This window comes from Papaver somniferum, chromosome 5 (assembly GCF_003573695.1).
Source record: "Papaver somniferum cultivar HN1 chromosome 5, ASM357369v1, whole genome shotgun sequence".
NCBI classification, from domain to species: Eukaryota; Viridiplantae; Streptophyta; class Magnoliopsida; order Ranunculales; family Papaveraceae; genus Papaver; species Papaver somniferum.
In genome coordinates this window covers 47,598,908-47,616,196 of record NC_039362.1, presented here as the reverse complement: position 1 = coordinate 47,616,196, position 17,289 = coordinate 47,598,908, and the positions used below count along the sequence as shown (strand labels likewise).

Below are 17,289 nucleotides of genomic sequence, written 5' to 3'. Positions count from 1 at the left end.
CATTTTGTGTGATACTAGTTGTGCTAAGCTAGAGTCAATTCTACTTTAACCTTTGGTTTCTTCTTCTAAACCAGGTTAACGACTTAAAGACTTCATTGGGATTGTGAAGCCAGACCGATACTACTTTTATCGTAGTTGTGTGATCTGATCTTGTTGTTTCTATCGTTACGAGTACAATTGAAATAATTGGATCGATATTTTATATCTCTGATAGGAAAGATACAAAAGAAGTCACAAACATCTTCGTCTCATCATTTGTGATTCCGCAATATCTCTTTTCGCTGCGTCGATTAAGATTATTGTGAGGTGATCAACAATACTAGGCTGTTCTTCGGGAATATAAGTCCGGGTTATTGATTGGTTCCTGTTCACCTTGAGTTATCAAAATACATAACAAAAACTCATAGGTATATTCGTGGGAGACGGATTTATCTATTACCGTAGACTTTTCTGTGTGATACAAATTTGTTTATTAAAGTCTTCGACTTTTGATCATAGCAACTCTTAGTTGTGGGTGAGATCAGCTGAGGGAATCAAGTACGTAGTATCCTGCTGGGATCAGAGGCGTAGGAGCATAACTGTACCTTGGATCAGTGTGAGATTGATTGGGGTTCAACTACAGTCCAGACCGAAGTTAGTTTGGAGTAGTCTAGTGTCTGTAGCGGCTTAATACAATGTGTGTTCAATCTGGAGTAGGTCCCGTGGTTTTTCTGCATTTGCGGTTTCCTCGTTAATAAAATTGTGGTGTTTGTGTTATTTCTGTTCCGCATTATATTTGTTTATATAATTGAAATATAACAGGTTGTGCGTTATTCAATCAATTAGAATATCTGACCTTTTGGTTGTTGATTTGAATTGATTAACACTTGGATATTGGTCTTTGGTACCATCTAAGTTATCTCTCTTTGATAAAGACTCGCAGATTTCTATTTGCTTGAGTAAACATCAAATCGAGAGATTGAGATATAAACTCTTTAATATACTTTTCTCTATATTGAGTCTGACTGTCTAGTTGATTCTCTATAAAAGTATATTGGAGTTTGTCCATACAGATTGCTAATTGAATTGTTGGGTGTGGTTGTTGTACCCCCGCTTTTTCAGTTTGTACCTAGTATGCGAACGGTTCTACCTGAGTAGGGTCCGGGACGGTTGTTCGCGAACCGGGTTTGCGAACGGCTTGACTAGGCCAAGGTTCGGAGCTGTTGTTCGCGTACAATGGTAAAGTTCTAGAATAGGTCATGTATGATTCTCATACTCATGAACTAAAACATTTATGATTTAAGGGATGCAATCTTTGCAAACCGTGGCTTAATGTTCATGAATTGATTCTTGTATAAGTGTTTTGTATGTTTATGAATCAAACCGATTTCGATTCAATTTGTTCATATATATTTCTATGAGATAGTGAAAAATTGAACAACTCTATTTGAAACACAATTAGATTCATTTGATTATCTTTCATGATTGATTTATCTTCATATTTGATCTAGAAGTGTTAGATGAATACGACTAAGAAAAAAGTGTTCAGATGGCTAACTTCGGTTAACTATTATTCCAACTCAATATACACGTTTATGTACGATAACCCATATCTAAATGAAGGTATATTTCATTTGTGTGTAACAAGCTACGACCATATAACGGTGGAGATTAATTGCTTTATTTTTAAGCAGACTTAGCTTGAATCTTAAATCAGGTTTTCATCTAACTGTGAATATTGAATGCTTTGTTACTAAGCTATCTTAGCTTTGATTAAAAGCAACCCCGATTTGAAAGACTATATAAGGGAGAAATCTAGCAATGGTAAAATCTAATCCCCACACTTTTGTGTGTTCCTAGTTGCGTACTAGAGTCGATTCTCCTTTAACCTAGGTTTTTCCTAAAACCATTATAGGTTAACGACTTGAAGACTTCATTGGGATTCGTGAAGCCAGATCCAACTATTTTCTTTGTAGTTGCGTATTCTGATCTTACTTGTTCTATTGTATTGAGTTTTATCTTCTCTAAGATTTACTCGAAATTTATCTCCGATATGTAAGATATAAAAAGTAATCACAACAGTTCTTCGTCTCAGACTCTTGTGATTCCGCAATAACTTTTTTTGTTAATCAGTTAGGTTTTCGTGAGGTGATTTATATTTCTAGGCTGCTATCCAGGAGTATAAGACCGGATTATCAATTGGTTCCTATTCACCTTGATTTTATCAAAAGACGGAACAAAAACCGATTAAAGAATCAACATATCTATGGGAGACAGATTTGTTTATAAGTCTTTGACTTTGGGTCGTAACAACTCTTAGTTGTGGGTGAGTTCATCTAAGGGAATCAAGTGCACAGAATCCGGCGTGGTTCTAGAGGCGTAAGGAACGTGACTGTACCTTAATCGATGTGAGACTTGGTTAGGGCTCAACTACATTCCAGTCTGAAGTTAACTTGTAGTAGGCTAGAGTCTGTAGCGGATTAATACAATGTGGTGTTCAAATCTGGACTAGGTCACGGGGGTTTTCTGCATTTGCAGTTTCCTCGTTAACAAAACTTCTGGTGTCTGTGTTATTTCTTTTCCGTATTATATTTTTATATAATTGAAATATCACAGGTTGTGCGTAGTTCAATCAGTTGATAAATCCGACCTTATTTGTTGGATAAAACTTGATTGACACTTGGGCATTGGTCTTTGGTACCGTCCAAGTTATTTCTCATATCAATCAGGCTCGCATATTTCTATCTATTTGATTTGCTGATTGTATTGAGAATGAGATATAAACTCTTTGATTGAGTCTCGCTTTTAAGTTGGTGCTCTCGGAATTACATTGGAGTTTAGTCCATATAGATTTCCGAACGAATTATTGGGTGTGGTTGTTATACCCTCGCTTTTTCAAATTTTTGAGATCATCCAAGAACTCTTCTACACAATCAGGTTCACAGATATCTTAGTCTGTACATACTGATTGCGGAAGAGATAAGAGAAAAACTCTACATACATATTGTTCAAGGATTTTTAATTTAAATCTACTTGCACTTGAATTAGGTTTTTTCCGTACAAGTTGCTGAACGAAAAAGTTGGTGGTGTACTTGGTACCACTACCATGTTCTTTTCACATAAATATCAAAAGGAATAGTTAATACTGCAATTTTTTACTCCAAATTGAAATAGGAAAACTACCGAAGTAAAATATCCCCACCACCTCACAGTTATAGAAACAAATAGAATTAAAAAAATTGAAAAAGTGTGGATATCCATCCCTAGCTAGATATCTTTCAAAAATCCGCCTGAAACTGGATTCAACCAAGCTCCTTCCCGGTCACTATTTTTTTTTTTGTTGAAACCACATTTCAATTCGTTCAAATGAAAATAATGATTACATGATTGGATATAAGATTATCAAAATTACCAAAATACAAGATAATCAAAATCCAATACAAATGACGATATCAATTCCAAGTATATCGTGTGGACAAAGAGCCATGAACTGCAAACATATCCAATTTTTATACAAGTAGTAGTGATGGATGATGATGTGAACCGGAAATCGGAATCAACTTAACCATTTAAACTGATTGTCTTCTTTGATAAGAGATGCTTTCAAATAAAATTGTGTATTTTCCCCCAAAATCTTGTAGATCCAGACGAACCCTGATGCCCTAAATCCCTCTTATTGAAGATGAATCTAAAGCGAAGCCGAGCAGAATTATTGATTTTCTTGATGAATCGGGAATACCCAGTCAATAAACACCATGAAGGTTTAAAAGAATCGTTATTAACGCGAAGAGAAAATCGTTGTAAAGACGAAGAAAATATCACCCAAATAGCGAAGAAATATGTCAGTCAACACCAATAACAACAAAAATAAAACTTAAAAATATAAATCAAAATATTAATATTCATTAAAATAAAATAATTTTTTTTGCTCATATTTACCCCAAAAGGACTAGATCTGAGCAAGAAGAATGAGGACGCTCTAGGTTTTTATTTATTTATTAGGATAGAAAGAGGAGAGGAAAATGCGAGTTGTTGTAAAATATCTGACATGTTAGAGCATTGCTCGGTTGAACTCACCAAGCGTTGGTGTGTCAAGTTTGGTTGTCATATTTTAGTGAACCAAAACTCATTTAAAGAGTCGCTTGATTATTTACTAGAGTCAACTTCGTATAGGTTAGCTAGAAAGTTATTAGGATGTAAGACTTACAAGTATTACTCGAAGACTTGAAGAATGCGAAGAAGTAAGGAGCTACATCGACGACATCATCCTTCCTCTTGAGGTTAGTAATATTTTGACTTGAACTGTTTCATTCTCGACGTATCTTTCAAGTCGTGATATATTGAAAACATAACTGCAAAGCTGTGAATGATTATACTCTAGTTAGACGTAGTATTAAGGAATTATAATACGAAGTATAACGCCTATCTTTTGAACTTCGTATATAAGACATCGACATAATCTTATGAATGCTATTGTGATTATGTATGGGTATGGGTGAAGATTTCGTCCTAGGAAACAATGTTTTACATTCGTTTAAAGGAAGTACAATTCACAAACTTGTTTTGTGATTCGAAAGGGAAATCGCTAGGCTTATTGGTATTGTTATCCATTGCAAATCTTTGGATTACTAATATGTGTGTTTATTATAACCGCTCATAACTTGTTTATGTATCTTGGTAAAACTATTCACAATGCCTGACTTATGTATCAGTATGACTTTTATTAGTGAAACCAATCTTAAGTAATCACCTGAGATGGTATGATCGATATTTGTAATTGGTGTGACCATTCCTAGTCATTGGGTAACCGATCCTAGAACTTGGTGGGACTAATCACAAGATGTGTAATCGATCCTTGTAGTAGGTTAACAAGTTTTAGTAATTGGTGTAACCGTTCCTATAACTTGTGCAACCGATCACAAGTAATAACATAAGATAGTGGTAACCGATCATGGTACTTAGTTATCCATTTTATGGAAACTAGTGTAACCGATCCTAGTAGCCACTTGGAGGTATAATCTGTTTGGTAGAACCGTCAAACCCATGAATGGTGATTGAATGTTTTTGATCAATCACATAGTTCTTGGAAATCAGATGAACCAATTCTAAACTCGTTTGGAAGTGTGGAAAATCGGTTCCAAGATTGTAAATATGAAAAATGATTTACAAAGTAAAGATGTCGACATACTTTGAACATATGCAGTAATTCTTATTTATTATTGTTCAAATATATTCCTTAATAACTAAAGGAGAACCCCTGATCGAAATAAATTGAGAATCTTTTAATTAGGGTTTTTAATTCTACATGCTTTTAATTTCTAGCAGATAAATGCATATCTTTAAAAAATAAAAATTGGTAATGTGCATTTACTAATCGGAGATTTTTTACTGAGATTTCGGTCAATATTTGGACAGAGCATTTCCAGGAATTATGCAAACCGATTTTGGCTTTATTGCATATCTTTGAGAATATTCGGTTTTGGAAATTCCTTGATGTCCAAACTTCCTTGGTCTACTAGATTACTGCTACAGCAGTGGGGGCCGACCAAGAAACAAAAATGCTGCAAAATAAAAATAATTGATCTTCTTCGGCGAGTTGTTATAAATTTTCCGTTTATTTTTATTAAATAGACTTCAAAATGTTTCAACTTTTAAATAGACTTCAAAATATTTCAACTTTTAAAATACTCATCTGACATTCATGCATATCCTATTCTACACTCATAAAAAAAATGAATAATCAAAGTGTGATAAAATGAAGACATCAATCTTTTGAAATGGAGACATCAATCTTTTGAAATGGAGCCATCAATAATCTAAGTGTAACAAAAGAAAATGCAGTGAGAGAGATGACCTTGATATACTAGAATGTTGCATTTGATAACTCTCTCAATCGCTCTTCTTCTTTGCGTCTTAATGGAAGGCCACGACATGTACTAATTCTTGCAATTCTTTCGAAAGCGAACATGGGACTGAACGCAAGGTCTCGTAACTTTCTTGTCCTTGACAATACCACGAATGTCAAACCGAGACTCTCTCTCGGTCCTATATCCACCACCGCCTGGTCAAGAGTCAATCCTTGACTTTTGTGGACCGTGATTGCCCAACACAAAATAAGCGGTAACTGAATTCTTTGACATGTGACTCCTGATGTTGATATCCGGTTTGCTGTTTGCGGTGTGATTGGAATCACATTTGATCCCGGATATAATTTAGGACCCGTGTACTTATCGAAGTCTACCATAACAACGACAAGCATATCAGTAGGAGGCTTCTCTCCATTTTTATACACAATATCCACCACCACTCCTCTGGAGCCATTAACCAAACCGTATTTTGTTGATAGGTTCTTTCGCAACATCACCCTTGATCCCTTTGACGATAACAAAATTTCTTGTAATCTATTCGCTTCATCGGACTTTGCAATCTTGGCTATTTCGCAATTATTCCTTGATATTATTCTTGCAACGGGTTTCCCAAGATCCTTAAGGCGTTCATGGTTGTATCTGGATGCATCAGACTTGGTATGAAATAGACGAAGAACATGATTGAACTTGTTTTGTTCCTCGATTGTCAATAATGAATAATCTCTAGCGCTAAATAATTCCCAATCTGTAAGAGTAGACTTGCCATCACTGAGTCTTAGTAATGCATCTCTAAAAGATAACTCTTCATTTCCTGACTGTCGGAATACTTCTTCAAGTCGGACACAACGATCAAACAAAGAATAAGGTATGGAACCATAGAGTTGTAGTTTACTTCTCCCACCTTGAACATACAACGGAGTGTCAAAAACAGGTGGCAATTGCCGCATATCACCCACAAGCACAACAGATACATTCCCAAAAGGCTCATTGTTTGCAAAAATATCTCTACATCGAAGGTCAATATTTGCAAACATCTTCCTGCCAATCATACTGTATTCGTCGATCACAATAAGTTTGGTATCTTTAAAATCTTTTTGCATGTGCCCACATTGTACATGGTCCAAACTTTTGTACGATTGATCTTTGTCCACCGATAGAGCAAGTTCATGGTGGATAGTTGCACTATCGATGTTAAAAGCATCTACACCAGTTGGTGTCATGATCCTAACAGATTTAATTTTCTGAAACAATTCTCTTGTTGAATGGACAATAGCATTGATAAGAGTGGACTTACATGTGCCTGCTCCTCCACTAATAATCAAACGTATGGTAGAACCTTCTCTCATTGACTGTAAAACCATATCATGTGCTTCTTTTTGTTGTGGAGACAAAGAACTAAGAGGAACATCTAGACGGTTAGGTATATATTCTTCACTTTCCTCTTGCTCTGCTTGTCCTAATATGTGTACAAATCTTCTGTCATCGTCTTTGGATGGGTAATTACTCCAAACTTCAGACCAATTATGTATCAGATCACAAGTCCGTGATCCAAGTTCAATGTCACATACCGGTGCAACATTGGGAGCCATTGATGATAACATCATCCAATCCTCAAGTGGTTCCTCTTCTAGATCACTTTGATCTTCAAAGTCATCATCAATCGTGCTAATATGGATAGGTTGATTTTTAATGCCACGAGAAATATCGGCATAACATTCAGACCACAAATTGAAACCTCGATTCGCTTCTACGATACTTCTATAACAACTATTTAACAACACTTGTTGTTGGCAAAACGATTCCCATTTTTCAGTATTTGGCATGATATTACATCCCAATTCAGGTAAAACCCTAACTACAGCCTCAACCTTGAATGTGCACCATCTTTTACGAGCGTAGTAGTGTTTCTTTGTCATTTCAATAAGTGGGATGTCTTGGAAAGTTTCCGGTCTTTCCAAATATCTTCCAAAGAAGATGGGGTCTGTTTCTCGTCATTCTTCGTCATCATCATTTCGTCTCCGACGCAATAGCGAGTTGAGTAATATATTCTCACTCAAGTTCAGAAGGACAAATCTCCTTGATGAATCAATCAAGTGATAACTCATTAATAAATGGAAAACCTCTTGTGCAGATATGTCTCTTTCCTAGTCATTGGGTAACCGATCCTAGAACTTGGTGGGACTAATCACAAGATGTGTAATCGATCCTTGTAGTAGGTTAACAAGTTTTAGTAATTGGTGTAACCGGTCCTATAACTTGTGCAACCGATCACAAGTAATAACATAAGATAGTGGTAACCGATCATGGTACTTAGGTAGCAATTTTATGGAAACTAGTGTAACCGATCCTAGTAGCCACTTGGAGGTAGAACCTGTTTGGTAGAACCGTTAAACCCATGAATGGTGATTGAATGTTTTTGATCAATCACATAGTTCTTGGAAATCAGATGAACCAATTCTAAACTCGTTTGGAAGTGTGGAAAATCAGTTCCAAGATTGTAAATATGAAAAAGGATTTACAAAGTAAAGATGTAGACATACTTTGAACATATGCAGTAATTCTTATCTATTATTGTTCAAAGATATTCCTTAATAACTAAAGGAGAATCCCTGATCGAAATAAATTGAGAATCTTTTAATTAAGGTTTTTAATTCTATATGCTTTTAATTTCCAGCAGATAAATGCATATCTTAAAAAAATAAAAATTGGTAATGTGCATTTACTAATTAGAGGTTTTCTACTGAGATTTCGATCAATATTTAGACAGAGCATTTCCATGAATTATGAAAACCGATGTTGGCTTTATTGCATATCTTTGAGAATATTCGGTTTTGGAAATTCCTTGGTGTCCAAACTTCCTTGGTTTGTAAATATTGAAGTTTTCATTTCGAGCAAACTAATTCTCAGAGCCAGAACGTTGTTTGAAAAAAGTTGTTACCGAACAGATTTGTTGTTCCTTTGTGTAAATGTTTCTTCTTTTTGATATAACCTTTTTCTTCGAAAAAAATAAGAAGAAATTTCATGTATTTGTTGTCACTTAACTTTTCTATTTTTGAGATTATTTTTTGCTTTTTAGCCTCACATTTAGTATTTAAATTGGGTATGTTATTGATAGAGGGAAAATTGTAGCCGTTTGAATTTGACTGTTGTCATGGAAGTTATAGACGGTCGGATGTATTTGGTACCCTAAGCCCTTTTCCCCACCGTTCAAAATTCAATTTTTCCATTCAAGTGACATAACAAATCTAACTAGAACACCGTGTCATGGTGGGGAGGGTCGACCGAAGAAAAACGAAACACCGTTGATTGTATAACGCGTTATACATCCTTTTTTTTTGGATTGATATATTTGGGCATATACATCGTTTTATTAGTTGCAACGGAAATTAGTTGATGCATAAACCAAAATATGGCTGCATAATGTGTTATGTATTCTTTGTGTGATTTGCATAATTGTGCTTAAAAGGATAAACACCTCCAATTTTTTCATAAAAACTTTAAATTTGATATTGTTCTTTGTATTGTATATCTCTTCAAAATCTATTCAACGAGATAAAATTTGTAAAATTCCAAGGCACGGATTTTTGGATATGTTATATTCTAGTTTGCTTGCCAATTATCCCCTGAAAAAATAGGATACATAAGGAGTTATAGTAATTGGGCTAAAAGGGTGGGACATTTTAGGTTTTTTAGTAAGTAACTATTTCCAATCTTTTTATCAAATTGCACATTTGCTTAAGGCTTCATTTTACAAAAAAGTGGCCATAAAAGGGACTCCCTTCCTTCGGGCCCTTCAGGCCTCCGGTCGTTCGGCCCAATTATCACTCCCACTGGACTTACCCTTAGGACAAGTCTTATGGGCTAGATTTGGCTTCTAGATTAGAAAAAAAGCATTTGTATTCTTATCTTGTACTTCTCTCTCCAGATATCTCGAATGCCAATTAGTAGCGAGATAGTTTCGTTGAATGGTTACGCACAGAAAAAAATCAACTTTTCGTTGTTTGGTTATGCACTGGGTGGAATATTTCACGGTATTTACGCTGTTCCATTCAACGGAAATTAGAAAAATGTTGCCGCTGAATGATTCAGTGTAGCCTCGCTGTTTGGTTCTGTGACTAGCATACTAAATTAGAATTAACATAAGACTTAAGGGGTTATTCTAGTTGACGTGGATTTCCAATCTAAATGTTAGGCTGGAAGGCCGTTAGACTGGAAGGTCATAAGACTAATAGCGCGTTTGGATACAAATCTACTTCTGACTTCTGCTTTTCCAGAAGTCGAAGTCAGAAATGGAAGCCAGAAGAAAAACTATTTTACTTTACAAAAAGTAAACTTTTCAACTTCTAGAAGTCGTTTTAAAAATTGACAGCCAAACTGGCTTCTGACTTTACGGTTTTTAAAAATCGAAAAGCTAATTCTGATAAGCTATCCAAACAGGTCCTTATACCTCTTTTAATTACAAAACTAGTCAAAAAAAACCAAGGTGACCAAACTTGTGGTACAAAAAATCCAACCATATTATTTTTAATAAATGAAAACCATTTGATAAAAAAGTGGCACAAAAACCCCAAATCAAATAATAATGAGTAAATTTAGTTTTTATTACTTAAAAAAAAGCCAAACATACCTTTTTTTTTTCTCTTTTTCTTCTTCTTCTTCTCCTCTCCTTTATTTTTTCTCCTTTCTTCCGTCTCCTTCTCCCCACCACCAGCAGCAACAAATATCTCCACGAACACCACCACAACACCTCTGTCACCACCGGTAGCAACACCTACGTCTCCGCCACCAACACTACTTCTACCTCCTCCTTCTATCATCTAAAACTACCACCAATACCTTCAAATTGGTTTCATCAAATACTGACAGTTTTGGTTGGCGAAAACAGTAAATTTATCATGAAACCAAATGGTTTAATCATAAACGTGCCCATTTTCTATCATGAAACCAAAGATTTTAATGATGAAAATTAAGTTTATGATGAAACCAAATTTTGGTTTCACCCGATTTTTACCTAGTTTATTGGGCCTGACTTGGAAGTCTGCGTGTTTGGTTTCATCATTGAAGTTATGTTGGTGAAATGACAATATATGCAAAAATGATGAAACCTAATTAGGTTTCATCGTATTTTTTTTTCATTTTGTTGAATATTGATCTCTATGAAACTAATTTTTGATGGTGAGACACAGGTGGATTGTTTTTTGTTGAAACTAATTTTAGTTGAGGAGGTAATGGTAGTGGTGGTTGTGGTGTTGGCGGTTGTGGCGGCGATGGGGGTGGTGATGTTGACGGTGGTGGTAGGTTTCATCTTATTGTGTTTTATTTTTCTTCTTTCTTCCTTCTCATTTCTTTTATGATGAAACCAAATTTTTGGTTTCACCTGATTTTTCCTAGTTTATTCGGCCTGATTTGGAAGTCGACGTGTTTGGTTTCACCATTGAAGTTGTATTGGTGAAATGAGAATATGTGGAAAAATGATGAAACCTAATTAGGTTTCATCGTTTTTTTTTCATTTTGTTGAATATTGATCTCTATGAATTTTGATGATGAGACACAGGTGGATTATTTTTTGTTGAAACTAGTTTTAGATGAGGAGGTAATGGCAGTGGTGGTTGTGGTGCTGGTGGTTGAGGCGTGGGGGTGGTGCAGTTGACGGTGATGGTAGGTTTCATCTTATTGTGTTTCATTTTTTCTTTCTTTCTTCTCCTTTCTCTTTTGGTGAAACCTGGTTTCATCTAATTTTGGTGAAACCAATTTTTGGTTTCATCATTTTTTCTGTTTGGTTTCATCATTTTTTTCTCTTTTTGTTGAATACTGATCAATGAAAATCATTTTTTGTGGAGGTGGAGGCTGGTTGGTGGTGGTGGTGGCCGGCGATAATGGTGGTATTGCTCAGCGGCGACGGTGGTCATCGGCGACGATAGTCTGTGGTGGTGGTCGTCGGCGGCGGTGGTAGTCGGCGATGATGGTCTATGGTGGTGGTCGGCGGCGGCGGCGGCGGTGGACGGCAGCGACGATGATGGTTGGTGGCAGTGGATGGCGGCGGTGATGGGCGGCGCCGGTGGTCGGCGGCGATCCGTGGTGGTGGTTGGCGGCAGATGGTGGTCGGTGGTGTTGGTAGTTGGTGGTGGTGGATCGTTATTGGTGATAATATAATAAAATTGGAGAGTCTCTTTCCTAGGACACTGGCCGTCTTGTATTGACTGTGTTTTCAGCATTTTGACCATGGTGATTCTTTTCGTCTCTCCTCTTCTCTGATTGATTCCACCACAGGAAACAATCTTCGTCTGTTCATCTTCTTTCGTAAATCTCTTTCTTCTCTTCTTCCTTTTTAACTACCATGGTTACTAATACTTTATTTCTAAAGTCTAAATCTTTTGAGTTTTCATGGATTACCAAAGGAAAAAAAAGAGAACTCAAAGTTTTGGAAAGGTTCAAAGGTCGATCTAACTGGGTTATTTTCTCTTCCGAATCAGTGGAATGGATCTCATCTACAATTTCAGCAGCGGTGGAAGGGTTTTCAAACCCACCACAAAAGTGGACGAGGAGATTCAATCAAGTAGTTTTTCTGATTGAGGTGTCCAACACTGGTGGAGTTTTTATGAAAATTTCAAAATGTGAACCCTCAAAGGATTCAGGATTTCGTTTTATTTGTGTTCCAAGTGGAAGTGGTGGTGTCATATGGAACAAATTTTGGCATCATCTGAATCCAACACAACAACCGTAAGGGGGGCATGTGGAGTTTATTCATACAAATTTTCCTCCTCTTAATAATGTAGAGAGAACGGACACATTTAATCTGTACGCAAGAGGAATTGTTGTTGAAGTTATTAACTATCACAGATGCTGGCTTAGTATTGCCAAGGAAATTGTTCATCATTTCAGTTGGACAGATGATTTGGGATTGCGTCCTATTAATGGTAAGAAAGCATTTTTTGAGTCTCAATCACTTGAGGTTCATACTTCATTAGTGAATCTTATGATCATCCGTGTGGGAAAAACCAAAGTTCTACTAAAACAGTGGACGGCTAGTGATTCTTTGTTGATCTCTGGAGTAAAGGATAATTGTAATCACTGGATTGGCATTAGAGGTTTGCCTCTACATTTATGGAACAAATCGGTTTTTACAGGGATTTGCTCTCCATGGGGTATTTTAAAGGATATCCATACGGAGTCTCAGAACCATTCAAGGTTGAATTGTTGCAAGATTCAAGTAACATGTCAACTGGATAGGATACCTGCAGTGGTTAAGTTCTCTAGCTACTGGCTATCAGTTGAATGGATTCCGGAATTAAGTCACTTTAAGGAAGGTGCATTTTGATCATCATCTTAAGAATTGACTTATCTTCAAGTATCGGATCAGAGATTTGATCCACGTATTTCATCTCATGATGATCAAGTTACTGTGTTTCAACAAGTACAGTCTACAGCCAAACCAAAACTGCGGTCAGCGGTAGTTGTTCCTCCAGCTTACAATGTCGTAGATAATGCACAGGACTTCCGGGATGAGCTTGAAATTTCGAAAAATTTGGAGAATTCTGGTGTTGAGAAAGTCTTGACGCTGGGATTAAAGCCGTTCTCAAAATTTCAAATTTCAAATGACTCGAATCGTACGGGAGTTGGCGCAAACTCTTTTTGGGTCGAAAATCCTCTTTACAACTCAGAGTCAACTTCCAAATCGATGAGTCCATCAGCTCATATTGCCTGTAGGGGCAAATCAAACTCGAGTTTGAGTCATTATAGGGACCAGCGATAGGTGTCCAAAACACCTACTTTTATATTTAGTATTTATGCTTTCTTTGCTACTTTTCTTGTAAATTATATATGATATGTTTGCTTTTGAGTTATTAGGTGCAATGGAGTCATTCGGAGCAAAAGAAGGAATAAAGCACTCTTTTGGAGCATAAATGACAGAATCGTCAATTCACAGGCAAGTGATAGCTGGATCTAGCTAAGGTTATGAAGGGGAAGAATGAATTGACAGTTCCGCGCAACTGACACTTGAGCTGGAAAGTAAATGGATTGTTGGTAGTTTAAACTGAAGGGCTGAACATGGTGTCGGTTAACCATTGGAAACCGACCGAACCAGACCAATAAGCAAGAAACCGAACCAAACCATTTAGATTTGGATTGGTTTGGTAAAAAAAGTTGAAAAACCGACATTACCGGTTTGGTTTTGGTTTGACCTGAAAACCGAACCAAAAACCATTGGGGAACCGATTAATTTTTAAACTTAGTTTCTACCGTCGATTTAAAAGTATTAGATTCTACCCATTGATTTAGAGGATAAATAGAAACCCTAAATCTATTATTTCATTATGATACTCCCCCTCTTTCTCTTTCTCCTTCTCTCAGCCGCCTCCCTTCTCCACCCCCAACAACAGCTGCTGTTACTCGACTTTTTTCTTCCCGTCTTCCTTCTTTTTTATTTGTCAATAACTAAATTAAGATATATTATATATCTTCTTTTGATCTCTAGAATTAGAGTAAGCTTTAACTATTCTTGATTTTTTTTTTGTCTGTATATTTGTGTAAACCAATACTATCGGCAACTACGATTTTTTTATCTGTAAATTTGTGTATTTTTTTTTTGGTTTGACATAATTATTGGTTAACCAAAAACCACTGGGACAAACCGAAACCAATTGGAGCCATTTGGAAACCGAACCAATGGTTAATGGATTAGTTTGGTTTAGATTTTTAGAAACCAATAATATTGGTTTCGGTTTTGGTTTGGCTAGAAACCGAACCAAAACCGACCATGAACAGCCCTTAGTGACAGGCCAAATAAGTGAGGTTACCCCTTATCTATTTCACCTGAGTGGATACAGCCAGCCTCAGTTCCTACACAACCCTAAAATTTAGAGAGGAAATGATTGTAGCTATCATTAGCTTTTATTCCTCTCCGCCTGAAATCAATGGCAGCACCTAAAAATAGAAGAAAATGGAGAGATTTTGAGATCGATGGGGGTTCGCATCTGTTGCAGTCAAGAACACGAGATGAAGAAACAGCTGCTACTGTTGTTGTTGGTTAATGGATTTAGGGTTCTGCTGAGTTTGATGTTCTCAATTGAGAACTCAGTTGATGAAGAAATTGATGAGTTAAAACGAATCAGGAGAAGTGGGTTATCTCATATTTGAAGCTTCCGGCGAATTGAGCAGTTAGAAGATGGATGAATCTCAATTCGAGTTTGGGGTTGCTTTTGTGATGAAGAACACAGACGAGAGAAGATTCAGATGGGGTTTGTTTTGATTTTGCTGTTGATTACAGAGAATGGAGAGTTTAGGGTTTGGTTGCAGATGCAGAAAATGGAGATCCAAGGGTTCGATTCATCTGAAATTGGCAGCAAGATGTGGTGAATTTGTGTAGGGTTTGAACAAGTTTTAGACAAGAAAGAAAGGGGATCTTGAAGCTCAGAAAATGGAGGAAGTATTTAGTATGTTGGCCAAGAGTTTTGGTGTCTGAGATTTGAATTGCAGGCTAAGCCATGGATTGCTGGAGTGGAGATGGTTGTGTCATGGCAGGTTTGAGTATGAGGCAGTGAGCTGAGTTGATACAGCTGGTGGACAGAATGAGAAGGATTTGCAGGGTGGTGCTGTGATAATGAGTATTGCAGTTCTAAATGAGAATGGTTGAATGGTATGAAGCTAGCCAGGGAAGAGCTGCAATTGATGGGATTTGTGGTTGATGTAATGTTGAAATGATGTGCTGGTGCTCTAATTGGTTCTGTCAAGGCAATGGAGCAGCTGGGACTGAAGCAGGTGGTTTAGTGATGTTGCAGTTTGTAAATTGAAGTTGCAGGTGCTTTTGTGTTGTTGAAGTTGAAGCTGAACTATTGGTGATGAAATGGAGCTGGGACTTTGGCAGAGAAACCAGTTTTAGGAAGCAATGGTGTTGATGATGTGAAGATCGCAAGGATTGGGTTTGGTGTGATGCAGTGGTTGTGATGCAGTGGTTGTGCAATGAAAGCTGATTTGGCCTGGCAGGGTGAAATTGAGATGCGTATGGTGCTGGTTGTTGCTGCTCAAGAGGGAGTTGCAGGCCTGAGTTTGTCGAAATGAAAGAATGGGCCTGTTGTGATGCCATATATTACAGGGAAGAGATGAGCTTGACAATGATGGGATGTATGGACTATGAGTTTCGCAGAGAAAATTGTAGCTGTGTTGCTCTTGAGCTGAATTGGTAGAATCTGCTGGTTGTAGCCGAGTACATTGCAGGGGAGTGAACTGGAACTGCAGGGATGAAGTGTAGTTACGAGTGCTGCCGTCAGGATGAGATGGAGATGTTTGCAGCTGAAAGATAGGGAAGATAGAGATTGCAGTCACTGAAGCTGCAGAGTGGAAGCACAAGGATCTGGAGTTGGGCATTGAGATTGGAGAGAGCTCGAGACTACAGGGAAAGCTGGAATAAACAAGGTGTAGGCAGAGAATGGATGGAAGAGCCGATGACAGTAATGCCGCAGAGTTGGTGTTGCTGCTGCGAATGGGGTGGCAATGAAGTGATGTTTGGCTGAGACAGTTTGGTGCTGCGCAGATGGGAAGATTGCAGGGAGCAGGTGGTAGTAGTGCTGTTAGTTTGAGGTTCTGATGATGCTGCAAACAAGCAGCAGCTGAGTTGGATTGGAATGATGGTTGCAATGAAGTTTATTTGAAGCTGCAAGAAAGCTACAGCTGAGACTATGAAAGCAGCAGAGTTTGGTGAAGCACCATCATGGTGCACCACAAGATTAGGCTGAGCAGTATTGGCAATGGCCTTTGCAAGATGGATTTGGCCTGATCCGACTCAGCTCATTCAGCTGAGTTAGATAGATGACTCATTACCCTGACTCAGGTCTGACTCACTGAGTTTGACCGTTAGTCGGCCGTCAACTTTGACGGTTGACCGACCGGACTTTGCCGGTCACCTGAGATGTTTTTCGGCAACTTCTCCGGTCAATTTCCGGCGCCGACACCAGTTCTCCGGCAACATATTTTCACATGGGTATTCCTCACATATGGGCTTGGTGGACATCTTGCTATTGGATTTTGGGCTTTGAAGACCTAGTTTTGGAAAGAGGAAAAGCAACAAAAAGAAAAAGTTTATACAACTTTGGGATCACGTATTTTTTACTTGAAGTTTTGGAAAGCGAGAACTAGGTTTTGCTTTCGTTTATTTTTCATCTTCTTCAATTTATTTTTGATTATGATTATGATGAACTCAAAAGCTATGAGTAGCTAAACACATATTATTGGTTATGAGATAAAGTTGATTTCCAACATGCTATTTGATTCAATGAATTAGTTTTGTCTCAATACTTTATTGTTTATGATTCATTGTTAATATTGTTTTATGATTTGAATGCTAGTTTGGTTGAGTCCGGAATCAATTAGAGTAGTCTTCATCTTTATTGCTAGATTAGGGTTATTATACGAAAAAGTGATAATTCCTGATTACAACTAGCATAGT

At 37.3% G+C, this 17,289-nt stretch overlaps 1 protein-coding gene across 1 annotated transcript; it reads right to left on the bottom strand.

Annotated features, from left to right (window-relative positions):
• Window positions 1-5,842: 5,842 nt before the first annotated feature.
• On the bottom strand, window positions 5,843-7,762 carry LOC113279017 (ATP-dependent DNA helicase PIF1-like). The gene has a single exon (XM_026527733.1). The coding sequence runs from the start codon at window positions 7,760-7,762 to the stop codon at window positions 5,843-5,845; it is 1,920 nt and encodes a 639-aa protein (XP_026383518.1).
• Window positions 7,763-17,289: the final 9,527 nt, after the last annotated feature.